Here is a 27053-nt window from a genome sequence, read left to right as displayed (position 1 = left end):
TTATTATTTTTTACTTCATGTCTATCATTTATTTCATATTTTGAAATACATAACTTGCATTGAACATTTCGCCATTGACACTGCATTTAACATCTGGAATAGGTGTTATATTTAGATACATTTATTATTCAGGATTCAAGGCTCTATCATGTTAAGCCTGCCATACAGATATACATTTCTTCAATTAAATAATGCAAGACAGGAGGTAGAAATACAGCTCAATGCCTTAACAAGGGGGTGTGTGCTGGGTGTGCCTGTATCCCTGTGCAGGCTAAATATGTATGCATGTACATTTTTAAAATTAGGTACGTACATATGAGTGTATCCAAAATGTGCCTTAACTGATATGAAGTGAATACCGGAACTTTTTAAAACTCTTTCCAAAGAGAAAACACCCCCTCCAAACTAACACAAATATTCATATATTCAAAATCCAGAGCTGCCTGACCCTTCATAAGGTGCCCGTCAGCAGTCCTGTGTAGAAGTTTTCTTTTTCATTTACCAACCATCTACAACCCCTGCAACTCCAAAGAAAACACATAGCGTGATGCCCAACCTCATAAAAAACATGTCTGTACATTTATTGCAAAAGACTCTTTGTGTCATCAGAGTCGCAGTGCAATTCACACCTCTCATCTTACAGAATCAGCCTGCTTTGCCAGTGTCACCGAGGCCTGTGCACTTGAAACATTTTCAAACCCCATCAAAATCAAATTAGGATGCAGAGGCGCGTTTGGAGCCATCTGGCAGGAAACTTTTGGATCACTGTGCCTCTACGACTCTGACCTCCTCCTTCACCTACCTATAAACACAAACACACTTCAAATGGCTACTATCATAGGTCTTGAGTGCAAGAGAGGGGGAAAGTAAGAAGCATTGTCAAAACATGCAGATTAAGACATTCTGAGGACATGTTTACGTAGTTACACAGACGGTCAGGATCGAATGCACAAGGTTCCTGCTGTATTCGGGAGGCTGTAGCGAAACATGCACATATGCAAATCAAACCACCGCGTCCGTGGCCCCCCGCAGAGAATACACTTCAAACGCTTAGCATGTGTCTTGTGCATGCATTAATGTCAATGATAAAAATGCTGGCTGCCTGTTTTTTTCCAAGGCCGGTGAGGAGGTGGAAAAATGTGGGAGTCTGAATTGCAAAAAAGGGAAAAGACAAAATTAGCAACTCAGTTAAGTGTTTTCCACGTGAGAGCGCTTGTCCTCATGTGCAACTTCATCCGTCTATCATACATTGTACCTAGCTAACTATATGTTTATTGAGATGCATTTTTGTTATCAATGGAAGACAAAATAAGGGGTTTTTCATGATCACTTCACCTGAGCGATGCCATGGATGATTAGCAATGTACAAAAATGGCCAGAAGCAAATTGCAACCCATAATTATGTAATATAGACTGAACGTCCATGTGAATAAGTGGCTGTTGTAGCATGAATGCTAGTTGAGTTCTGCCATCCAGTCTTGAGGAATATGTCTCCAGACCAGTACTCAGAGAGGAAGTGGAGAAAACAACAGAAAATATGCTTCTGGTGGGTCCAGCTGTGGATTCATTCTTCTAGAACAGAGACCACGCTGCTCAGAAATAAGCATCTAGTGACCGTTTCACTGATGTTGGACAGAGAAATAGGGTGAGTCTGGGCTGATGTTCAGAGTGATAAAGAGCACCACTGATTAAGGCCATTTGCACAGTTGGCTTCAGGAAATGGAGGCGACAAAGAGGAAAAGGAGGGAAGACTTTCACATCGTCAGTACTGGATATCTCAGACTCTCCTTTTTCATCAGCCTGCCGCATTTCCTCCCGTCTTCCTTACAACTCCGTCAACTCATATGCATCCTACTTCCCTCCTCCATCCCTTCTCCACCGTCCTCCCCTCCTTACAGTGCAGACTCTGAGTAGAGAGCTCCTGAGGAGCCATGCGGTGGATGAGGTGTCACTAAGCGGCGTAGTGAAGCGGAGGACGAGGAGCTTAAATCGCCACAGCTGCGCAGGTGTATCCCCTCTGGCGCCAGGCCGCTGTGGTGCCGGTTGTGTCGACTGTCGCTGTGGGAATGGTGGTGTCCACGGCGGTGGGGTTGATGGGAGTGATGGTTGGGGTGTCCTCGGCTGGTGGTCCAGGGGGTCAGCAACACCTGGAGATGAGTTTTTTCCAAGCAAACATTTAGACAAAGAGCAGAGCGACACTGAATTATTCTGATGTGGTGAAATAGGGTCAACAACTGGTGTCATACTTGTTCCAAGGGCAGGTGGTTGGTGGCGCCCTCAACTGCACTCCTCCGCTTAGGCCCCTGCCCTGTGCTCCCAGCATGCTCAGAGGCGGGCGATAGGTTGCGCTTGGAGCGCTGCAGGAAGCGAGCCACCAGACCCCGAGTCACCTGATTAAAAAGAAGATAGATCAGTGAAGGGGAGACAACAATACTCCAGGACTTTCATGAGAAATGCTCATGATTGTATAGGTGTTTGTGGCTTTGGAGTTTCTCAGACTAACCTTAAGGTCTCCCAGGGACCGGTGGCAGTCTTTAGGTAAATGCAGTGGTGAGGTGGGGGGCGGTTTGGAGGGGACCTGCACCCCCGCCCCGGCTGCTGACTTCATGCTGCCTTTTCTTGGCAGAGCCGCAGCCGGAGGCGTGCGGGGCAACAGACATGCCTCAGAGGAGGGACCTATGAGAGACAGAGTCAGAAAAGAGTTTAGCCCTCATTTATCAAGTTACTGTTATGAAAAAAAATAAAAAATCAGTCTGAGATAGGAGGAGGAGTAACATAAAACTAGATGAAGACTGCACATTTTATCATCCTTTTATTGCCAGATCCAGAAGCTTAAATTGAACTCCAGGGAGAGCCAAGGCCAGAATAACAAACAAACCAGGCCTGATAAAAACACAATACTGAATAAACTAAAAGAAAAACTTACAACGCTACTAACTCCCCAACTATGTAACTGTGAGAAAGGAGACGGTAACTGAAATCTAACAGTGACATCACTATATCACTATTGGTGTGAGCAGGCAGCAGAAAAGGGCCTTTTAAAGTATACTGTATAGCTGAATCATATAATATGTCAGATTGTTCTTGTGCTCTATAAGGGCATAGGATTTTGTGTTCATATTTGATCATATAAATCTACTATGAAGTACAAATTCAGCTACCTAAACTCTTAAAGACACAGGTTCACATCGTATAATTCCGACAGTGAAGCACGGCAAATATGACGAGTCATTGGACAGGACGAGAAGTGCAACATTCATAAATCAGGACGCATCGTTGGAAAATAACACATATATGAGAAACTGGGGAGGCACATTATTGTTTCCACGGCTGAATCTAATTCATCAATCTATAATCCAATCATTGCTAATTTAGATGCTGAGGAAGAATTTCATAAATCAAACAGCTCTGCCGTCTCCCCGGTGTTTGTATCTGCGGTACTTCTAAGAGGGTTTGATAAATGATGGCTATTAGGGGCAAATCTGGTGAATAGTTTCTCATCTTAACAACTTTTTCCTTGGGTTTAATTGGACAGTCAAATGTGCCAAGAGACAGAAATGAAGAGAGAGGCAACAAAGCCAGGTCTGAACCCAGGATGGTATGCCCCGTGGATGTAAGCGCTTACCCGTGTCCACAGACACTTTGCTGCCTCCGGAGCCAAAGTCAACTAGAGGAGAGGAGATACAAGGACAGCTTATGGACACTGAAACAGTAAAGAAGGAGATATACCCTTTTGGTGCCTGACTGACCTGTATCAGTGGAGGAGCCGAGGCCTGGCTCACTGTGTGACCTCACAAGAGGCAGGACCCCTTCACTATCCCGTCTCACACCCTCTCCACCCTTCTCACTCTTCCCAGCGCTTCGTCGGAGGAACACCGGTTGGGCCGGCATGGGCGGCACATGAGCCTGACCACCACTCTGCTCACTGGCAGTTGAGGGGGATGAAATGGGAAGAGCAGAGGAGGGTGGGGCAGCTCCTTGGTATGAGAACGTGGAGGGGCGGACTCGAAACTCTGGGATGGAGGATCGCTGTGGAGAGGTGGATTTCCCTACGGCTTCCAGCTGGGAACAGCTACTAGCTAGCACGGCCTGTCGGTGCAATACTGGAGACCTGCGGGACGAGACAGGAGAGCACAACGTCAACCCATCAGCTGTAGAGCTCTCACATTAGTAGATGATGTGTTTGCTGTCCTGACCTGTATGTGGTGGTCGCTGTGCTGGGTGAAGAGCAGGAGTTGGACCTCTCCCCACGGAGGAAGCGCCTGGCTCTCGGCCCTCCTGCCAGAGGACTCTCTGGCGTCTGAGACGGGGGGCCGCGGAAGCTGATGTACTCCCCACCGTCTCCTCCGTCTCCCCCCTCACCCATGTTCCTGTGGCCCCTCTCCCCCTGGGCCCTCAGCCCAACCTCCATCAGACAGGAGTCCTCAGAGGGGGAGGAATCATCAGGGATGTCCACGATCTCCGACATCAACAGAGATCCACTGTCCATGGACACTAAGAGAGAGGGAATCCTTTATTATGAAGGGCTTGTTTTGTTGTCGTGATTTTCAGTATCACATTTTCGAAATACATGGTATATTATAGTTGCTGAAAATACACATCGTTGACATTTGAAAACTGGACATCTTCTCACCTTCTCCGCTGAAGGCAGTAGAAGTTCCTCTCTCTCCAGACAGCTCGGTGCCGTGGGGGTCAAACACCGTCGCCTTGACAATCAAAATAGACAAGGATCAGCATGGGACATCACACGCAACACAAGCACACACATGCATTCATATACACACCTGGCTCACGGCTCTTTGTCCCATCACAGCTTCATAAGGAGGGGGGCAGTCGGTGGGGTAGAGGGGAACAGGGCTCTCCATGGAGCCATTATAAGTGATGCTGCACGTTAAGACAAAAAGTCATTTTCTTGCACACACCGCCCCGTGTGCGTATGGTAATCACATGATTAATTAAAGTGTGGTACCTCTGAGCGTCGGTTTCAGAGCTGCAGGTGTACTCAGGTGGATAGTAGGGGGGCGGAGGGATGGGCGGGACAAACTCCTCAAAGTCCATGATGTTGGTCAGGAAGGCGTCCTGAGGAGTGGTGCATTCTGGGTTGACTGAACGAGAGCGATGTGGGGCTAGCTAGGCAGGGGGAAAGACATCAAGATAAAAATTATAATTATTATTATTAATAAGATCACATAACGGATCTATGTAATGTGTAAAGTCTGTTCTCAAATCTGCAGCTGTGTAGTTTATTGCCGAGTACTGAGTCTGTACTCACCAGGTGTATGAAGTCCAGAGAGAATATGTGGATACTGCAGGTCACGGTGGACAGAGTACAGATGATGGTGGAGAGAATGCTGAGACCGCATGCACTGAACAAAAGGTCCTTTGGAGAAATATGCATTCAGGAAATCAAAATCTGACAGAACAAGGGCATTTTATTGTTGGGAATATGTAGGGGTGTGAATCTTTGGCTTCACAGCGATTCGATTCGATTAACGATACAGTAGTTGGTGATTCGATTCAAGGATGATTTTTTTTTTTGTTGTAACGATTCGATTCGATTCGATTCTGTAACTTGTAACCAAAATTCTATATCCATTAAATAAACATGCAATAATGCGAGTGAGACTATCTGTATTCTTCTGAAAGGTGAAAAAATAACATATTTATTCAATAAAAAAGTAAACCTGCATAATATTTTATGCTGAATACAAAAATGTAATTAAACATTGCTCAGTTATTTTTAACATTTTCAGTAGACTACATGCTGGCAGGGGAGAGAGTGTCTTAAACGTATTAAAACATTAATCATAAGTAAGAATCACGATTCATCCGATTAAATGCATTTATATCGATTATTGGTGAAGCCAAAACGATTCCTTCTATTTATTTATTTTAGCAGATCGATTTAGTAGAATCTATAGGACTGACAATCGATTCATCGATTAATCGAATGAATCGTTACACCTCTAGGAATATGCCTTTTATGTCAAGTCTTTCTTAAAACAATAGTCTGGCGGCTACATGAACATTATAACCGGGTTTGTTTTTCCCGGACATCGTTCCCCTGCTGAGCATAATAACAAAAAGGTTGAATAATTAACTAAAATACATTTTTGCACAAAACAAGAACTTTGTCCTCCATCACCTACGTCGTACATCGTTTAGTGAACACGAGGAATGATCTCAGCAAGCAAAACAGGGTTTCAATGCTAGTGAGGGCCCCTGACTACTTTTTTTTAAGACAGAATAGAAAAATGGTGAATGGTTGATTTGGGTGATAAAATCTCAGCATAGAGACATCCCACCCACCTTCAGCTGATGTCTGACTGAGTGACAGTCGGCGTTCAGGTACAGCACCAGGGTCTCCTCTTCTGTGATGGAGCAGGAGTGAGTGGGCGCGCAGCACACACACAGGCCATTCTCCACCTACACACACACACACACACACACACACACACACACACACACACACACACACACACACACACACACACACACACACACACACACACACAGAGGATTAATGGGGAATCACCGAACTGAACACACATTCATAATGATTCCGGCACGTTTGCCGTGCAGCCGGGGGCTTCATTTCTGCTCGAGGCAGAAGGCGACACTTGCGTCCTGTTGCGTACCTGGCAGGTGAGCATGGACTTGACCATCTGTGCATTCTGACAGGAGAGCATAGACCCTGCCAGACTGAGGATCACACACACTGCAGACAGCAGCATGAAGAGTGACACCTGTGGGGAGACACAGAGCGATGTGTCACGGAGGGCCCATCCCAGGTGATTTTACTCAGGAACTCAGGAACTAATCAGTTACCTGGATTGGATGATTCCTTAAATTAGAATTCATCAAATTACCATAACTTTGCTGGGCCCCGGTGGGCATGAAGTCCTCCTTACCCTTGTGCTAATCCAGCATCGCTCTATGGGACACATACTTTTACACCAATAAGACTTGAAGGCCTTTATCAGATGGACGTATACATACCACCAGCGTCAGAGGTCTCCTCCATGAGATTATTCCAACTATCCCTGATGCCACCACCTGCAAACACACAGCGCAGGCATCAGAACAGACGCCCTTCAGGATCTCTTATACTCTTACAGCCGTATGTTTCCAGTCAGGTTCACACTTACGAAGAAGCCAGCCCAGAACGGACAGGACTGCCTCACACGGGCCGAGGAGGTGAAGGCCATGCTGGTGAAAGAGAAGGCCAAGACCATGGCCCCCAGGCCTAGGTGGCACAGTCCTAAGTACAGGAGGAGCCGTGCCCCGCCGGGCCCCCGGCCCGACATGCCCCTGCGACTGTCTGACCAGCCTCGAGACCCCGAGGCCGAGGCCACGCTGCTGGAGTCTGACGGTGAAGGCATGACAGGCTGTGTGTGTGTGTGTGTGTGTGTGTGTGTGTGTGTGTGTGTGTGTGGAGGTTTCACGCTCGCTCCGGCTTCATGAAACAAAGTTCAGCTGTGTTGGTAGAAGTGAGTAGAATAGGGGAGAGACATAAATGCTGGCTTCAGAGCTCCACTCCGTCACAGTTATGCACCAAGCTCCCCACTGGCAGGTGCCATAGGTTCTGCGCAATGCCCCATGGTACACACAGCGAGCCGGTCCAAGAACTTTGTCAGCAGAAAGTTGACAGTTGAGCAGCCGCTACACACTCACAGCCACCGTACTCACTTCATTGGAGGTGTCAGCCATGACACTAAGATAGCCTCAGTCGAATGCAGTGTCTCTTTCAGCCCACAGGCCACTGCCGCCTATAGAGGAGGCCACACCACCATTACTGAAGCACAATCAAACCTTTACATCATGGTTAGATGCATGTCTGCTGCTCCCTCCTCGCCCCAGTGGCATTGCGGTAACTGGAGAACCGAGCAGGCCGCGATTTTTTTTAAAGCATCCCAAAGAAAGCAGCTGATCCCTCGGCGCTTCGCCCTCAGCGGGGATGAACGAGCCGGTCAGTACGTATGTCCAATCAGGAGGAGCGACACACGAACATGCGCCCCCCCCCCCTCCCTCGACCTTATATCGGGGTCCCCGTCCCGTCACGGAGAGGAAAAGACGGTGTGGAGATCAGAGCCTCAAGATCATCGGTTCGTTCGGGAAGGGAGACAAATTACCTCGACGTGAACAGGAAACAGATATCCTCCATCGATTTTCAAACTGCACCAAAAATAGCGGCCGGGGTGAAAGGATTCTTTCCTTTCCAGATTTCGATCTTTCACAACTCCACCTCGGGGGTTTTGCGGTGGTCCACACGCACCTAGGCTCCCCCCTCCTCCTCCTCCTCCTCCTCCCTGCAGTCACGCGGGCATCCCGTTCAGCCCGTGTGTTTGTGTGCATGTATCCCGGACGTTTACCTCCCACCAGACGTCACATGGACATAGCAGCATCGCCTGTAGCCGACCTATGTCCGAGCGGGCATCTTCACATCCATCCACGGTGATTTGTGACTCTTCTTTCGGATTCGCCCCTCCCTCCCTCCGCCGCCTCGCGTCTCCTCCTCGGGTCCTCGGTGCAGCTCCGACACGGGGGAAGGAAAGTATCGTGTTTGCAAACCGAAACCTGCCCTGCGTGATGACAAGGCACGCAGGACGTGCAGGCAACTCGAAGATGCGGCAGAGCGCGCGCACACCGTCCTGGTGCTGATGCTGGAGAGGCGGGGTGGTTGCCTGGCAACAGGCTCCAGCTTTTGCAGCAAGGAGGGGGAGAAGAAGCTATAACCGTGCTGCTGGCCGCTGTGCTGGGAGGGCAGTGGTTAAAATTAGACAACGGGGGGTCCTACTAGTGGGTGTCCCATAGAGGTGCCTGGACTAATTTAATTTAAAGTATTAACTACATTGTATGTCCTTTAGCACCTGTCACTGTCCTTTAGTCACACAGATACCTTCTTTAATTGACCATTTGCATTTAAATGATCGTTATTATTTTAGTCCTTTAACAGCAATGAACCTGCTTAGTTAAAAGTCATAAAATAAAGAGTACATTTCTAAATAAACCACAGCAGTGATCCTGAAGTTGCAGGCTGAACCTGTCAGAAAGGTACAACATCTATTGCATATCTGTCCATTCTGTTTAGGCTATGAATAAAACTTGCCTCGTCAACATACAGTTTCAAACTACAACATACTCATCGTGTTTGTTGTTTGGCAGTTTTTATTCAGCAAGTGGCAGGTCTGTGAACTACATACAAAGTCTTGTGGCAGGTTTAAAAACACTGAAATGTGAAAGAAATGCATCAAAAGCAGACACGGGAACTACAGATCCGATGAGCATCGGAGTGTTTCTGAAGGATCTGAAGCTTTCTGAGCAGGGAGACTGTCCTGTCAGATGTAGCTAATGTGTGGTAGCGTAAGTAAGAGATTAACCAGGCACTTCAGATAAAAGGCAAGACCCACCAAATCAATGTGAACACCGCTGCTTTCCCTCACATCCTGTTTTCACTTGCTTTATCCATCATTCTTTCATCCCTCCACTCATCTTCTCATATTGCACTTATCTCTGGTCCTATCATCTACATTCTCAATCCATTCATCTGCTAAAACAAAGCATGTTTACCGCCACTGTTTGTTAAGGATTTTGCTCCAAATGTTAACGTGGAGAGCATGACGTAGACTGGGGGTTTCATGGAAAATGGTATCCGTGTCTGTATGGTTCTGTTGAATCAATTAAAACGCTGTACTTGATGGAAATATTTCAGCGATTGTCGACAGATAAGCACAACATGAACATAATGAAATGTAACTACAGATGTTGCCAACGTGTAATCACGTTCAGTCTATGACATCTCTGCGATATATTCATGGCCCACGGAAATGTGGGGAAACTAAATGCTTTCCCTCTCTCATATGGCACGGCGATATCCTCTTGGCTGTAGAAGTAATATTATACAAATCACTGACACATTAAACTGACAAAAGAGAAAATTAATTGCTTCCCAAAGATGTTTTCCAACTTGTTTATGAATCAACGTACCGATTCTGTCTGGGATCTAAACCACCAGACAGAATCTATCTGATGCTCAGCCAGAAGCCGAAGTGTGCATCACTGAGATCATAAACGCTGCCACTGTATGTGCTCACAGGTAAGAAAGAAACTGTTCCATTAAACTGACTTCTTTTTTCCTTTGAAAACTTAAAAACCCAAAGCTAAAGGTCTGTATAGACAGGAAGCAGTGCTGTTGAGGGCATGATAATGTGGTGATAAGCAGGAGAATACAAGGCAGAAACACAAATGTACACTAAACACAGTGAAATAATGTGTCACTTATTTGTCTGGGGTCATATAGGAGCCCAACATTTTCATGACAATAACAGAATCACAGGTGATGTGGTAGCAGATATGTGGCGATGGGAAATACAGGACACAATCACTTTCATAACATTTCAGTTCAAAGGCAGATCCATATTTTTCTGGCAAAGCACGCTTTTGGGGAACAAAGTACAAAAGTAGTTTAAGTGTAAAAACAGTCTCAGCACCTGTATGTATTTAATATGCGAGCCCACCAGATGGAGCCAAACCTGCCGTACTGGGTTTCTCCCCCAGTCATACTGGTGCGTTTGTATGGCTCTCTCTTACGTGTGCTGGCCAGCGTCATCTAGAGGAGAGCACATTTGGAGGATTTTTTCTCTGTGGTGCTTGTGATTTTCACTTCTCGGCCTGTGGGTCCCTGTCAGACAAGGAGATACAGACACAGAGAGGACGTTACACACATGTACAACATAACGTCTGAGATTAATGCTTCAGTTCGGTATTATTCTTTATAACTTACTGGTTTCTTGCTGGACTTCTGTAGTATGTCGCGTGCCAAAGACAGAAAGGACTAAAGGAGGCGTAGACAGGTGAAGGAGTGAGAGAAAAGGAAAGTAAGTCTGCAGCATGGAACGCATCATGACAGTTAATGAGGTATGAGGAGAGGCTGTGTTGATTACTCATGGCTCACCTCCTCCACGTTAATACTGGACTTTGCGCTGGTCTCAAAGAACCTGATGCCATGATCTTTAGCCAACTGTCAACAACAGGCACAGAGCAGATTACAGGATATAGCTAATATTCACTTCCTGCTTCTTATCTAAAGTAAACGCAGAACAGATACATCAAAGGATTTGTGACACACTCAATCCCTCACAGACAATCCCTCACTCTTATATTTAAGTTAGACAAAAGTCAACAAGTCATCATTTCTATCTTCTCACAGTGAAAGCTGTTATTATTAATATACTCAGGAATATATCTGTGTCTGGTAGGGTCATCTCACCTTCTCTCCCGTCTCCCTGGAAACCTTCCGCTTTGCTTCAATGTCACACTTATTGCCTAGTAACATTTGACTGACCCCGGATGATGCATTCTGGGAGAGAGGGAATAGAGCTCAGATTGATTAGTTGAATAATTGACTGAGGGTACATTTGAAAAGAAAGTGAAGGGAGGCAGACATCTCTCCATCGTGGCCAGAAGGAGCAGCAGCTGCTCTGCAGGAAAGCTGCCTCTGTGTTTAACACCGGGACATCCTCAATGAAACGAGGAGAGAAAATGATTCATCCAATTAGAGCGGGCGTGTGGTTTCGGGCATTGAGTCAGGGCCATTTAACAAAGAGGACTTTTTTGTTGCAGTTCTGCTGAGAGCGTAGGTATTTGGCACACAGCTGCCTGTGTTAGCCCGGCCGCTAGTCTTCAGGCAGTGGAGCTCTATTTACGCTCTCTGCCACAGCAACAAACTCACTGTTAGTGGGGGTTACCAAAATAAACGAGAGTGTGAAGTTTGGACCAAAACAAAAAGGACAAAAGGATAAGAATATTGACCTCCCTCATCAGAACAACACTCCTCCATTCTAATCCCTAGATGTGCATTGAAACAATAGGCAGTTCCTGCAATTCAGGCCAAAGCCTCATATGCCGACATAGGAGTAAAAACAACATTTGTCACAGGAGGCAGCAACACCACAAACCAAAGTGGGGCAGATTAGCACAAAGCCGACACTTCATCTTGACAACATGTTTCATTTGATCCTGATGAGCCCCTGATTTATCACAGCCCAGCTGAAGATAAGGATCATTAAGAATGTCTGTTTAAATGTTCAGTATTTATAAGTGCAGTGTTAGAGTAAATGACAGTCTTTCACTTTGAGTTATTGAGCTCAATGAAGTGTTTAGTCAGTATTGCACAGTTGCAGATATAAATGATGGGGTTAGAGATGCTGATAGGGGTAGAAAATCAGAAATATATGTTGTATATACATCTACCGCTTTCTAGTCTACACATGGGTACATTTGGTCCTTAATGCTATGTAACCTTTAAGTTGTTAACGTATGTCTGAAAATATTAAATGTCTAAATTATTTGATCATTTCTCATGTTTGTACGACCACAAAACGTCGTTGCACGTGGTCAGTAAGGGCAACTGGTTGGTCAACATGTAGATTGGTTATTGATCCACCTCCACTCCCTGCTGATTGGGATGGAACTCCATATGGAGGACCCTCCACGTGGATGTGCAAACAGAATGGAAGTGGGTAAGAAAGGGCAAAGGGCCGCTTTAAAATGAGCATTTCTTGATAATACTTATTATAATACTTTGGACAATTGATAGAGATCGAGAGATGCTCTGGTTCCTTGTCAGTCAAGATAAAACTCCTCTTAAACTCCTGCTGCCTCTGAAATAATATGGAGCTGAATAAAAACACTTTTCAACAGTAAATATAAACAATGTGAACAATTTTCATTGGGGCTAGTCTTTAGCTAATGGTTTGACCCAACGGAATGTTAAACTGTAACTACTTTCATAATCAAGTGATTATGAATTAATTTCAATAATTTGTCAGGCAAAATTGCCAACTGGTTTCTGATTCCGGCTCCAGTGTGAGTATTTGCTGCTTTACACTTTACAATGTTCTTCATTTTCTGACATTTGATAGACAAAACAATTAATTAACTGAGAAAATGGCAAGATGAGAATATTAATCGACAATGAAATGATGGGAAGTTGTTCAGCAGAAAGAAGTTATGCTTCCGCGTTGACACAAAGCAAGGGGGGACAAGATGTGGAAATATGGATTCTGTATGATTTAGGCACACTGACCTTAAAAACCACCCGTTGTGCAATGACCCTGCTCTATTGCTGCTGCGAGTAAAGTCCCACACTAATGACTCATATGTCCAGCTGACTAAGCACCATTTTTATGTGTAAGTATTTCCTAGTTATGTTTTTGCCACAACTGTGTGGAAACAGTCTCACTTCTTTGATGCTCTTCATCCAGTTCTGGATGTTTTCGAAGGACTTGTCGTCTGTGATGTCGTACACCAGGATGATGCCCTGGCAGAAACAGGAGAGACAGGATTTAAGCAGTCAGTCAAAGCAACGGAGCCGACACAAAGCAACGCTGATGTCAGCCCCTGTTATCCAATCAGCTTGCCCCACAGGTGTCCTGTGCTCACCATGGCTCCTCTGTAGTAGGCTGTCGTGATGGTCTTGAACCTCTCTTGCCCCGCTGTGTCCCTGCACAAAAGCACACACCGTCACTGTAGCAACCACGTGCACTGATGCGTGCAAGAACGGTGTAAATACAACTGTCAAAAGAAAGTTGAAGTTGCGAGGATGTGCATTTTACACTGCTGTTGCAACAGCCCGGCTGTGTGTGATGGATGCCGGGAACAAACAGCCGTCACTAGAGAACAGGAGGGAGCTTCCTCTTCCTCACAGAACTAATGAGCCAGACACGCATCTCTTACCAAACTTGTAGTTTAACTTTTCTTCCTTCCACTTCAATGGTTTTTACTTTAAAGTCAATGCCTAGGGAGAGCAGGGGGGAGAATGGACAGAGAATGAGTTACATACCTCAGATATGAACTAGAAACACATACACACACACACACACACACACACACACACACACACACACACACACACACACACAGTACAGATATATAGGTCACCCTAAGAGGGGTGGAGACTAATTCATGGTGATTCGGACCCCTCAGCCATCCACAAACACATAAAGAGCTGCAGCCCTGCTGGACACTAACTATGAGTTATGTCTTTTCCCTGCTGGCCGGACAAGTTGACAGACGGACAAACAGCGAGGAGAAGAGGAGGGAGGAAGGGGAGGGATGGCTTGTGAAAAAAAGAAAAGAAAACAAAATGGTGCATGCCAGAAAGCCAACCATTCTTCTGGGAACGTCGAGATGGTAAAAGAGATAGGAATGAGGGTGGGTGGACCCTCTGAGGGCCGAGTGAGAGAAAAGGGAGATCTGAGGGGGAGATGGGGGAGAGGATCATGGAAAAGACAGCACACACACACACACACACACACACACACACACACACACACACACACACTCAACAGGAGGTGGAACAAAAAGAAAGAGAAAATGATAAGAGACAGGATGAAAAAAGAAAGGAGCCAGGCTAGTTGAGACATGAAAGCCGTCTGAGAAACCAGTTGGTGCAGCAGCATCACGGAGGGAGAATGACATGTCAGCATTCAGCACACATCTGGACTTGAGGACGTTTGAGGGAGGCCGAGCTGCTGCGGGTCAGAAGGGCACCCCGCTCCGTGTAACAACGTACCGATGGTGGAGATGTACGTGGAGTTGAAGTTGTCCTCGGCGAAGCGGATGATCAGGCACGTCTTGCCCACTCCGCTGTCCCCGATCAGCAGCAACTTGTAGAGGAAATCGTACTTTTTCGCCATGTTTGGAGCCGTGTCTCCAAAAGTTAGACTCTAAACGGGACCCGTGTGAGCTCGTCCTTCCCTGGGAGTGCTTCTCATCGAGTCTCCAACAGATCCGGGTTGTTATTCGCGACTAAAACGAAGCAGTCTTTTTAAAACTCCATGTAACGAGTGGCTCCTCTTCTCCTTTTTTTCTCTCTCCCTCTCTTGTCACCGGTAAATTCCGATCCCCCTCAGTGCCTCTGTGCTCCGTTAAAGAAATACACTCCATCCAAAGTTTAACCGCCTCCTGCCGTTCAGTCTGCAACGCCGAAATCTACTCGGGAAACATTTTTGCTTTCATCCAAAAGTCAGTATCACTCCGTTTACGTGCCGGGGTGGCTACGTGTGTGTTTTTCCCCTGCCTCCAACCAGATCCCAGATCTGCTGAGAGGCTACGTAGTGTGGGAGTGCTTCATGGGAGTTAACTGCTTCGGCCTGTAGACACCCAACATGCCCACTAGATGGCGCCGTTTAACCAGAAAACGAATCATACACCTGAGGAGGCTCGGGTTGAACGCATAGTTGGCTTGAACGCGAGAAACTGGCTGCAGACAAGATGGCGGAAATCATGAAGGTCCCTATACAGGAAGTCACACTGGAAGTGGTAACTTTTGACTGATGAGCAGCTTTGTGTGCATCCCAATACCCATACTAGCATACTATTTAGTATGCGAGAAAAGGGTTTAGTAGGCTATGTGCCAATACAAAGTATGTCAAATGCAGTATGCCAAAAATAGCAGGATGTCCTACAGTATGCTAGGCAGGATGCTTCCTGACCCACAATCCTCTGTGCAACAACACATTTATGAACAAGGGGGTCAAATGCTGCAATCGGCTGAACTCTGAAGATAAAGACAATCAACCTCAGACCTCGAAATTGCAATTTGGATGCTCAGAAACAAGTTTTCTGACATAAATAAACCCGTCGTCCCAGCAACATGGACACAGTGAAACCTTTTCCATATATATTTTTTTAACTTGATGTAGTGTTTGCATTGTGAAAGATGATGATGCTTCTTTAAGAGGATGGTACTAGGGTCCCAGCCAAATCACTTAGTGATTACACAGAGATGCTCTGGTTCCTTGTCAGTCAAGAGCAATCTGTTGCCTTTGAAATAAAATGGAGCTGAATAAAAATACTTTTCAAAAGTAAAAATAAACTATGTGAACACTTTTCATTGGGGCTAGTCTTTAGCTAATTTGACCTGACAGAATGCAACTTTCAATAATTTGTCACGCAAAAAATAGATAGTCAAAACAGTTAGAAAGAATATTTGAATTCTTTACATTTTGAATGATTCTTTGTCATTGTTCTATTGACTATTAAAACAAGATCATACACAGTGTAATTTGAACTATGTACAATAACATGTTTGCTGTTATCCACAATATACAAAAAAAAAAAAAAGTAGTTTAACTGATTGGAGTGCAACATACACTGCATGGGTTAAATCATTTACAACTAATATTTGATGGAAAAAATGTAAATTCAAAATCTTGGTAGTAATTGTTCAATAACGTCTGTACAGAAAAAAAAATGTAAAAGAGTTTTATTTATGTTTTTGTTGTCTGCCATAACATTTAAGAACGTGTTCTTCAAGAAAAAGTAAAATGCTAAAGTAATATTCTACGTAGCAAGTACTTGAGGGAAACAGGATTAATGGATAGGGTTTAAACATTTATTTATGTATATTATTACTATTAATATGTATATATAGGTGTGTATATATATATATTTATATTTATAGATTTTTATAGATTTTTTCTTTTCTTTCTTTCTTTCCTTTTGTCATCTATCCTAACTGCACATCGAATGTACCACACTCCAGTCCGGTAGGTGGCGGCAATGCACCTGTAAAGTGGATGCCAGCCGCCAATCAAATCCAACAGAAGAAGAAGAAGAAGAATATTCCGTCTTCTTCCTTCCGGTGGCTTCCGGTGTGTCGTCATTTCCCGGTGAGCCTCCACGCAGACATGCCGGTAAGTATCACTGCGGTTTATACAGCTGCCAGCAACCGTAAAACGTGATTTTAACGTGAATTTAACACAATACAACACTGCGTTTGTTTTTAGTAGACTCGACATTTTAATCGCTGTAACGTAAAGATGTGTAAACGCACGCATTATGGCGAAACACGTGCGCAACGAGGCGAGGCACGAGACCCGGCCACGAGGCACATGTTGAATTTTTCTTAAGGGTTGAAACCCAACTTTTAAAGAGATCTTAATGTATGTTGTGAATACAATCCGTGTACTCTGGAAACATGAACTCCATTTCTTCTTCGCTCTTTTCCCTGACATTTGCGTTTCATATGAAATCTGTAAAACATGTCGCGTTGCGTCCTGTAGTCATATGATGGGAAGTTAGTAACGTTAAGTCTGACCAGAACTGAAAGGTATCCTCATGTAACGACTGTCCTTGATTTCCTTCCAGCTCTCTAAGGACCCGTTTGTCCCGAGCCCCGAGAAAAGGGCCCGAGAAAAACCTCCACGTCCAAAGTCCTGATTCCTATTTTATGGACGTCAAATGTCCAGGTGAGTGTTTCCTTGGCAACCAAACCCTCAGATATGATTAAGAGACTTACTCTACAGAACTACAAAACGTGTTTACTCTGAAAATCCTGGGTGTGTTCTGGTCCAGCTGTGTAAAGTGTCCTGAGATTACCTTTGTTGTAATATGACTCTATAAATGAAAAATAATTGAATATTAAATTCCATTCTTAATAATTGCTAATGGCTCAACGTATTTACTTCTAATCCAGTTGTGATTTTGATAATGATGTAATGGATTGAAGTATGTCTCCTACTTTAGCTGTATACAGTATTTGCCTTTATGTGTTGCCCTTTCATTGTTCCCTTAGTGATCGGGGTGTCAAATAAGGCATACAATGACACTTGTGGCTGTATGGTGAATGAGTTTCAAGTGACTCTTTTGCACAAACAGCTGCAAGGACACTTCAGTAACCAAGAGTTAATTAGATTATGCAGTGGTTGTTGTGTTGGCTGTTGTTTCATGTGTGCATGTGTGTGTCCTGCAGGTTGCTAGATGATCACCACGGTGTTCAGTCATGCTCGGACTGTAGTGCTGTGTGTCGGCTGCCCCGCAGTCCTCTGCCAGCCTACGGGGGAAAAGCTCACCTCACAGAAGGTAACGGCATGCGTAGTGAAGGGACTGTATCTGTTAAACACTGCCGCAACGTGAGCCGCCGAGTGCAAAATGTAATATATTGCAGCGGACTGTCATCCGTCCATTCTCCCCCTGATATCCGAGGTATCCCACACATCCCATTCCCCAGCTACCTCTAGGACATTCACCACAATGTGGTTCAACATAAGCACTTACATTATGGGCTTTTTCTGACAGTTGGCCACCAAAGTGTCGGTGTGTAACTATGGTAACGTCTTAGCGGTTGGTTTCTTAGTGTTAGCTTTGCGGTAATAAATGATGCACAACTTCATTTTGTCAAAGATAGAAGTCGTTTGTCTCTACTTTCATGTAACTTCTACAATAGCGGAACTTCACTTCAGTGCACTCGACTGTATACTCAACACACCATGCACATGCCTTTGTGTTGCCCTCTCATTGTCTTGGTCATGAACAGGGTGTCAACTAAGGCATACAGTGACTTTTGTGGTTGTGACAGAAATGTTTCATCATTGATCCATTTCTACACAGTCTACTGCAAGAACAAATGCCCTTTGTCCATTCACACATCTGAAGTAGGTTTCAAGTAGAACGGGTAGTTTCATAAACGCTAATCCTTCATTTCTGATAAAGGATGTTTCAGATGCATCATTCTGAGGACATCGCAGAAACGTGTTCATTGTGTTCAGGATTTAATTGAATTGGTTGAGTTTAAGATCAAGGTTTGTTTTTACTGATGCTCTCGCCGTCCCACCCACTCTGTCATGTGCTCCGCTACCGTGGTAACCAAGGACTTCTCCTAGCACTCTGCTTTGAGTTGCTATGGTGCAGCTATTGGAGGTGACTCAGTGTTTTTGAAAAGGCAGATAGCAACCTGAGAGTTTTTGTTGTTCTCTTGTCTGCTATATCCTTACCACTTGTAGTTTTAGACCATTTAAGTTTGTTCATGCTCGGGGTCTACTTTAATCTCTTTCTCTAAATGACAGGGCCACATACACCCAGGTGCCGGTTTTTAAGTACACCTAGCTAAAGGTCCTCCTGTCCTTTTTGTGAAGGTCTGAAAGTCTCCATTCTGTCAAAATGGACAGTTTCGTGCCATTGTTTAAAAAAAAAAAAAATGTGGTCAATGATGGAGAATACTCTAACGCAACCTCTGATTTGAAGCTGCCTCCGCAGGTTTTGGGAAATGATGTTGCATTATACCGAGAGGAATGTCTAACATGTTGTCTATCCTCATTGATACAACAGGGTAGACATTTTAGGTACACCTCAAATCAAACAATCATTACATTTCCTTTTTGTGAATATGACTCAGTTTCTCTCCATGTTTGCTCAGGATGCTCATTCAGGAGGAAACGGCACTAGTTTGACCAGTTGGGGTTGGACCCAGTTGAGGATCACCAGCGCTTGATTGATGTCGGGAAACGCCGCCATGGAGCTGATGCAGCGTTGAGGAAATGCTGAAATTGCAAATTACACCGATCAGCCTCGTCTCGTTGTCATGGCACCCGTCGGTGGGTGGGATTATATTACCAACATTTTGTCTTCAAAGTTGATGTGTTAGAAGCAGGAAAAATGGACCAGATTTGATGGACTTTGACGGAGGCCAAATTGTGATTCTAGACGACTGGGTCAGAGCATCTCTGAAACTGCAGCTCTTGTGGGGCGTTCCTGCTCTACAGTGGTCAGTACTACCCATCAAAATGTTCCAAGGAAGGTGAACCACATTAGTCAGGTGGTCATAATGTCATGGCTGATCGGTGTACACAAATGGGAGCCTGCTCCAAAGCCAGTGGTGTTGGTCCAGGGCCCACTCTCACTCTGAAGGAGGGTTGATTCAGGGTAATCATCGCAGACTCCGCTTGTGTTTTCTGATTCTTGTAAAACGCAGTGATGTGCCACTAATTATCATTATGAATGATTATGGTTTTACATGTACTTGGGAGCTTCTTGTGAAAATGTCGATGTGGGACGAACTGCTGTGAAGTTGCAAATATAATCACAAGCTTGGTTTGAGGTTAATCATCTTAAATGGTTTACGTCCTCCAGATTACACAGCTTGAATAGTTTTAGGCGTGTGCATCTGTGTGGCATCATTGAGTTGTATACCAAGAAATAAGCAGAAGTGAATGATAACTTTATTGTATGCTCATGTCTTGCTTGTTTACGGCTTATTAATAAAATAAGAATATGATTCTGATGTTCTCCCATGTTTACTGAGTGACTATACAGGGTAAAGCTGCCCTTTAATCATGATTTATGCTGTAGTTGAACCTGAAAGTGTCTCATGGTAACATAATTCTATAGACACCTTGTATGATCTTGGTTTATCTTAAAGTCTTGATTGTAGTTATCTTAAAACTTCAAAAGACATACTTTCTCTGCCTAGCTACAGCAGCTATAGGAACTGACAAGTGTCTCAACCAATGCATTAGTAATGTTAATCGGTTCATCCATCAACTATTGGGGATGATTATCTGGGTTGGATTAATTTATTGTAAGGAAATATTTTTACACTGCTGGGAATTCATGAATAATGTCAATAATTCTTGGCCATATGCTTTTCCATTATACTTTTTATACCTAAGCCAGTATGACTTATAATAAATTGTGTTATATGTGGTATTAAAAGTTTTAAAGTGTCATACATTTAACTTTATGTACGCTGCAGAGACCCAGAGTCAAGCTATCCTTATCTAATTTCTTATCAGATTTCATCTAATGAAGGACAGGATCAGACTGAACCCTGTCCAGTGAGGTGGTGACAGGCACTGGTCTCAAGGTTCAGAGAGACCAGGCTGTCCAGGCTACGGCTGTGGGAATAATTAGTCAATACTACATTGAGTATTAAGATTGTACATTAAAACTAAAGTGAACCTTTCCTTTCAACTTTAAAAATGAGACGTCTATGGATAACGGCAGTACTCCAAACGGCTTCTTTGATCTTTAAGCAGAATTCATGTCAAGGCTGTAGATGCACAGATTCCATAAATCATTAAATTTGCTTTTAGTTACTCTTAAATACACACATTTTTAAAATGCCGTGTCACCAACTGTGTGTGTGTCTGTCTCTGCTTGTGTTTGACACACCTTGAGGGATGAGATAAATTCCTTGGTAACTTTCAGCTGGGCTCGACCCCAGGCTGAGGGCCAGTCAGGGAGCAGTGGACTGGCAGCAGGTCGTCTCTGGGACAGCTGGAGCAGCTGTGACAGAGAGGGGACTGACCCTGAAAAAACAATCAGTGAGAGAAATGAGAGGCACAGTGGAGAGAAGCTGGATAGCAGACTCCTGCAGGAAGCGGACTTGACTTCTGTACACACCTGGAGAGTCTATAAGATGCAGTAGAGGAAGAGTACTCAGTAGGGGGGGGGGGGGGGGGGGGGGATCCTACATAGCTATGGATTAGAAAAGGCTTTTGGTTATGGGAGTTACTGGTGTGATCATAGTGTGATACTTTCAGCACTGGCTGTAAAACGGTAAGTTGTAGGTAGAGGGTGCTGCAGTGCAACGTCTCAGGGTGCAGCCTTACTCCCTGTAGCTTTTCTCTTTGATAAGGTTCATGAATCACACATTAAGAGCAATGGGAAGATGTTTGTTTGATTTACAGGTATTTCAGGTTGGTGTGGATTTCCTTGGGAATGGAGTAGAGCAAGACCATTTGGTCAAGGACTCGTATGTCCGAGGTGAAAGGATCGGGATACTGGAGGGCTCCACTTTTTTTTCCCATCTGGAGACACAAGACACAGTCCTATATATACAGAATAAACCCAAGCAACAAGTGTGTGTGTGGAACTATTGTTTAAGTATGTCAAAGAAGAACATACTGTGACAAAGGGAGGGCTGACTTGACCCCCAGAAACTGTACAGAGATGAAAACCCTGAATAGAAGCACATTGAAGAGACCTACAAGCATGCACGCATACACACCATTTCATTTGTTTGAGTCTCTCCTTTGCCAAGGACGGAGTCATTACACATCATTAGCATCCCGTGCACAATTAACTGACCTGAACACTGATGAGCAGGATCTGGCTGACCCCACGCGTCCATGGCAACAACCTCCAGCAGAGCAGAGCCAGGGTCTGAATCCCCCGAGGATCCACGCAGACAAGCTGTGTCCTGTCACACACGGACACAGAGTGCGCTGCGCTGCAGCAGGCAGATGGCATCTCTGGTACACAAGACAACAACACAGCGGTTATGACAAACAGACTTGTGATTTTTGGGTAAAAATGATGTTCCAGTGCTGAGTCCTTTGGGAAAACATTCTTTTTTCTGGTTAAAGCCCCTTCACAGGTACAGGTGCACTTATACATTCGCAACACTCTCACAGTTTAATTGCTTATTGTGTTGGTAATTGACTGGTTGATCCCAATTTATCAGCAGGCAAATTGTAAATTCTACAAAATGTCCCTTATTTATCCCAAACTGTCTTTGCTACATGAGAGGGTCCTGCTTAGCGGAATTTTTCTTCCGCAGGTTCAACGTCTTCCATGTCTAGATAACAGGAAGTAAATATGAATATCAGTGCTTGTGACCCTCATGGAATACATCAGGGTGGTTGTGAAGGATTAGGGTGGGTGTGCTTTGCTGCATGTTTCACCATCTCACAGAGGCAGTCAGAGCAGTGGCCCCTAAACTCTACAGTAACAGTTGATAAATTCGTAAACAGACACACACATCTGTGCTGTGCACGCATACATGCACACGCAGACACAAGCTCGCACACGCACACACCGAAACAGACAGAAGCACACACACTACACACGCCTCTGCAGGAGTGAGGGTCACTGTGATGGATGCTATCCCTGAATGGCCGAGAGTATAAAAAGCCTGGCGACCTGGAAAAAACAATCATTCATGTCAGTTTGTCACAGCTTGAAATTAATCATTCCCGTGCCCGTGATCATTTCCTGCATGAATTATTCTGACCATGTAGCTTAAATAGTCTGTGTGCTGTGAGTGTGTCTGCCAGCACCATGTGTGAAAGAACATTTAGGGAGATGACTGGTGGTTGGTTGGTTGGTGATGGTTAACTACTGCTCTACATCCTTTCAACATGACACGGAGGAGAATTGAGAGGAGAATGCTACACAAGGGGGGTAAGGATGGACACAGGAATGAAGTATTGTGGCTCTCTTAAGTGGTAAAATAACCAAAATATTTGTTCAAATTATTTAGCAAACAGTGAATAGCATGATCGAGGGAAATTAGTTGGATGGAGAAAAACAGCGTGCCAGAGAAAAGATGTAAACACAGGCTGTTCCGACCTACTGAGCATGTTTGAGCACATTTCTTTGTGTTGGCTAATTGCGGCCTATTCCTTGTGGATGCGATAGATAATGGTTTCGGCTGTTGTCAATGGTTTGCATGGGAGACTCGGATAATGTGAACATATAATCACTAACCAGATGCCACCATGGTGTTTGTTTTGGTTGGCCAAGTTGTTGCTGAGTGTGTTTCCACAGGCTGCAAGTGGACCATTTTTTCCTGTAAAAAACAATAAAAACAAACATTTGATGAGTATACTTTTACATATTTAGTTTCCACACAAAGAAAACAAGTTAATACTTTCTGTTTCAAAAGTACAGACACAGTACAGTAAAATGAATCTGGATGCCTGTGCTACTCTGTGCTGTATTAAACTGATGCAAACGTTCCGTTTAGCTCCTTTCATTTATCCATCCATCCGTCCACTCTATTCGCCCATTGTCTGTGATCATTAATTCCTACTCAGGGTCATAGCAACCTCACATCTATCCATGCATGCATTTGGTGGAAGACAGGGAACTCACAAACACACTCACAACAATACAATTTACCTCCGGTCCACCTGACCTACATTCCTGAGAGCACCACTGCAGCCCATAGAGACCCAAACAGCACACACACAATTTACCTCATACGTCTTACCTAATAGCATTCATCGGGCACCAAAGAATCATGAAAGGATACTCCACAGCAGTATGAATGAAAAAACAGATGAAATATTTTTGGATTTACATTTTTTTCACATTACATCATGAGCCACGACATCAAGTTGATTTGAATACCCAATTTGTAAGCCTATTCCTGTTGGAATCACACAATCAACAGCTTTCTCAGAGCTCATTAAAAATAAAGAGTCCGTGTGAATGATACGCTGATTGCTAATCAACAGTTTTACTAATGCATGCATGCATGCGTGTGTTCTTGTGACTCCCTTTGCTCGGCATCCTTTCCAGTCAGTGGAAGGAAACTCCCCTCTGATACAGACACAGACGATTGCTATGGAAACCGACATCACTTTTCAGTAACCAGGCAGGGATGGAAGGAGGTAGAGAAAGGGGGGGGGGGGGGTCATGTAATGTAAAAGTGGATGGCTAACGGTTAGGGGTCTGAAGTTGTGCTGATGCCAAGAGACAACTGCGGAGTAAAGCTAAGATTCTAAAAATATCTCATTTGACTTGAACCACATTTCAGAAACCCACCTGGATGTTGAAGGCAAGGCAAGGCAACTTTATTTGTATAGCACATTTCATACACAAGGCAGACTCAAAGTGCTTCACATCATACAACAAAGTGAAAAAAAAAAACTCTAATTGGCCGACTGTCTCCAGCATCGGCCTGTCCACATCATCCCACAAGGCACCAGATGCCACAACGTGGGACCTATTTCATACACAATGAGGCGTGAACCTAGAGAGATACCTAAAGAAGGAGAGCAGTACAGTCAGAGAAAAAGAAAGAGTGAATTGATGATTACATATATGAGTGGCACCTGGCCCCAGCTGTGAGGATAGTATGCAAAGGAGTTACAGGTAGCCAAGTTTTGTCAGTGGAAGTGGCAACAGTAGAAGTCCTGTCAGGGGATCAGGCAGAGCACAACTCCCCTGTGGCATCATTAAAAACCCCCATCGTCTCTCCCTCCTTTCCGATTCAACTCAACAGCCTGAAAAATAGATCAATTAACAACCTCTGCTCTCTTCCTCCTTCTCGCTCACATTCACATAAAGGCACGTCCCCTGAACGCAGCCTGAGGGGAGTGTGGGCGGCCAGTGTTGCCATGGAGCTGATAGTGTACCAGCCCATTTCTGTGATGATGGTGATGGGGTATGTCCTGGACCCCCTGCCTATACCTGCACAGCAACCTGATCGTTAGTGTTTACAAATACTTACACATGTATGTACAGTATGCAGCTGATAACCAAAAATGGGAAAAATTCATGCATTAGGTAAGGGAAAAAAAGACTGAATTTACTCTAACAGCAGGAAGCTCCTTTGGGACCATAAGTGAAGCCCTCCACCAACTGTATACATTATTTCTCTGAAAAATCATCCCCATTCATTAAACCCCCTTGTCATAAATATTATGTGCAGTCCACTTTGCTGTTTGGGTGCTGGCCAACCTCCGTATGTCCTGTCATAAGAAAACTACATTAAACATTTATTGATTAAAAAAAATGAAAGGACTGCATTACAGTTAGGGTGTGTTAGATTTTAATGTCCAGGAAGCTGACTGCACACTAAACTAAAGCTGGAATGGATCAGGAAGACATTTAAGAGCCTGTAATCGGATCTGTTAATCCAACAAATCGCACACATGGATATTTTTTTTATCCAATATCGCTAATGGAATGTCAATATTACTCCCACGATTGGGTAAGTGTTAGAGAACCTACTAATCCAGTCAATTCTCCAATGGACTGAACAGAAAAGGTAGAAATCCTTCCGATACTATTTAAGCGGGAACATTAAATGAAAATGTCTCGGCGTCTAAAGGAGAGGATGGCAGTATTTAAGTGAGGGATGGTGATGTGTATCCATAACTCTTTGACTTACTTGGGGCTGTGCGGGCCCTTCATAACTGCCCCAGCCCCCTCTCTCCAAGTGCAGGGAACACTGATAAACTGGGCAGCATGATGGTCGTATGTAGTCTCCTCTCTTCAGTGAGAAGGAGATTCGATACATACAGACGGATGAGAAAGGGAAGAAAGGTGCATAATTAGGAGGAAGTGGGAAATTGGACAAAGTCAGTGTTCATGTACATGTAGCGTAAGGGAGACACAAAGGAATGGCAGGTTGACCTTTAAGGGACTTTGATGGAAACTTCATCAAGGCGGTCCAAACAGGCAAAATAAAAAAACAACATAGTTTACCACAAACAAGGAAACATGGGCAGGTTTACAGAATCCAGTCTGGGACTAAGTGAAAGAATGTGGGAGGTGTGCAGGGGGGAAGCCGGGTCAGGGGACTTGCAAAAGGCAGGGAATGTCAGAGGGGATCTGGTGGAGATGTGGAGAGGCAGTCACAAAAAACACAGGGAATAGGTGGACGGTGAAGGGTAGACAGGGCAGGTGTCACCACCACACAAGAGGTGAATATTTAGCTATTGTTTGCATGAATAACATTTTTTCAGCATCTTCGTGTGTGTGTGTGTGTGTGTGTGTGTGTGTGTGTGTGTGTGTGTATGCACTCACCTATCCCGTGGTGGTGTGTTGAGGGTTAAGTGTATCCACTATGTGAATCACAGTCAGACCCAACTTTAACTCCATTATTTCTCCTTTCATCATCACCATGGCAACATCACTGTCACTCCGATCAGCTCACAATGCCAATTTCCCATTTCTACCTTAATATACACAAACACACATTCATGAACACTTACATCCAATGATTACACAAATCCTTTTAATGCAATGCAGATTCCAATCCCCCCTCACCACACATAAATACACATATTCATGCATGTACAGACCTGTGTTGGTAGATCTGTCCCTCTGGTTGCCTTGGAAACACCAGCATCAAGGCATCAAGAGGGGGGTTCCTAGATTTCGACTTCCCGGCGAACTCAGGTTTTTACTGTTATGAAACAGGAGGGACAGTAAGCAACAGTGTGTGCTTGTGTCGTCCCCGGCAACAATGTTGAAAAGCTACACATCTCCACAAGACACCTTTTTGTTGGTAGTGGCATCCAGTCCGGCACTCATCTCTGCCGTCAGCACAAAGAAGAGTCAGAGATCAAAGCTCCGGTTGCGATGGAAACAGTCTCCCGCTGACGGAGCCTGGTGACATTTGTGCCGATTGTTGATAACATTATAGTTGACAGGTGTACCACGCGATCCTGGACCAGGAGGACCAGGTGATAATGATGGCCGACATCCAGCACCCATTTGCCTGCCTCTTCTTTAGTTGACAAAGCTACAGG

General features: G+C 44.6%; 2 protein-coding genes across 4 annotated transcripts; one reads left to right on the top strand and one right to left on the bottom strand.

Moving 5' to 3' along the window:
• rab13 (RAB13, member RAS oncogene family) lies at positions 1–15116 on the bottom strand. Of its 3 annotated transcripts, XM_084027124.1 has the most exons (20): positions 14576–15116; positions 13738–13798; positions 13444–13504; positions 13244–13321; positions 11270–11359; positions 10955–11020; positions 10784–10834; positions 7000–7056; positions 6639–6746; positions 6310–6426; positions 5273–5380; positions 4970–5130; positions 4785–4884; positions 4634–4706; positions 4197–4494; positions 3750–4111; positions 3626–3667; positions 2504–2676; positions 2247–2390; positions 1–2147 (listed from the first exon to the last, which is right to left on the bottom strand). In XM_084027124.1, exons 1-20 carry the CDS (start codon positions 14697–14699, stop codon positions 1893–1895), a joined length of 2529 nt encoding a protein of 842 aa, XP_083883250.1. In that variant the 5' UTR covers positions 14700–15116; the 3' UTR covers positions 1–1892. The 3 variants fall into 3 exon arrangements, with proteins under 3 accessions (XP_083883250.1, XP_083883248.1, XP_083883249.1); XM_084027122.1 differs by lacking the exons at positions 10784–10834; positions 10955–11020; positions 11270–11359; ... (2 more) ...; positions 13738–13798; positions 14576–15116 and adding an exon at positions 7149–7968; XM_084027123.1 differs by lacking the exons at positions 1–2147; positions 2247–2390; positions 2504–2676; ... (8 more) ...; positions 6639–6746; positions 7000–7056 and adding an exon at positions 9151–10681 and having other exon boundaries at positions 14576–15095.
• A 1600-nt stretch (positions 15117–16716) lies between these two features.
• rps27.2 (ribosomal protein S27 isoform 2) lies at positions 16717–20065 on the top strand. Its single transcript, XM_084026419.1, is given in 5 exon segments — positions 16717–17255; positions 17759–17763; positions 17767–17839; positions 17842–17868; positions 19202–20065. Coding segments are annotated over 5 exon segments (153 nt in total). The 5' UTR covers positions 16717–17236; the 3' UTR covers positions 19231–20065.
• Positions 20066–27053: the final 6988 nt, after the last annotated feature.

Source organism: Eutrigla gurnardus (assembly GCF_963514095.1).
Source record: "Eutrigla gurnardus genome assembly, chromosome: 14".
Classification (NCBI taxonomy): Eukaryota; Metazoa; Chordata; class Actinopteri; order Perciformes; family Triglidae; genus Eutrigla; species Eutrigla gurnardus.
The sequence above is the reverse complement of the archived record's forward strand: the minus strand, read 5'-3'. Positions and strand labels throughout refer to the sequence as shown.

Bases quoted from the DNA above. Each gene is read 5' to 3' on its own strand.
- rab13 (XM_084027124.1), bottom strand. From the start codon at position 14,699: ATGGCGAAAAAGTACGATTTCCTCTACAAGTTGCTGCTGATCGGGGAC. The intron at 6,747-6,999 runs GTATGTATACGT...GTCTCCCCACAG, and splicing joins GGAGACCTCTGACGCTGGTG to GTGTCACTCTTCATGCTGCT. The intron at 6,427-6,638 runs GTACGCAACAGG...GTGTGTGTGTAG, and splicing joins AGTCCATGCTCACCTGCCAG to GTGGAGAATGGCCTGTGTGT.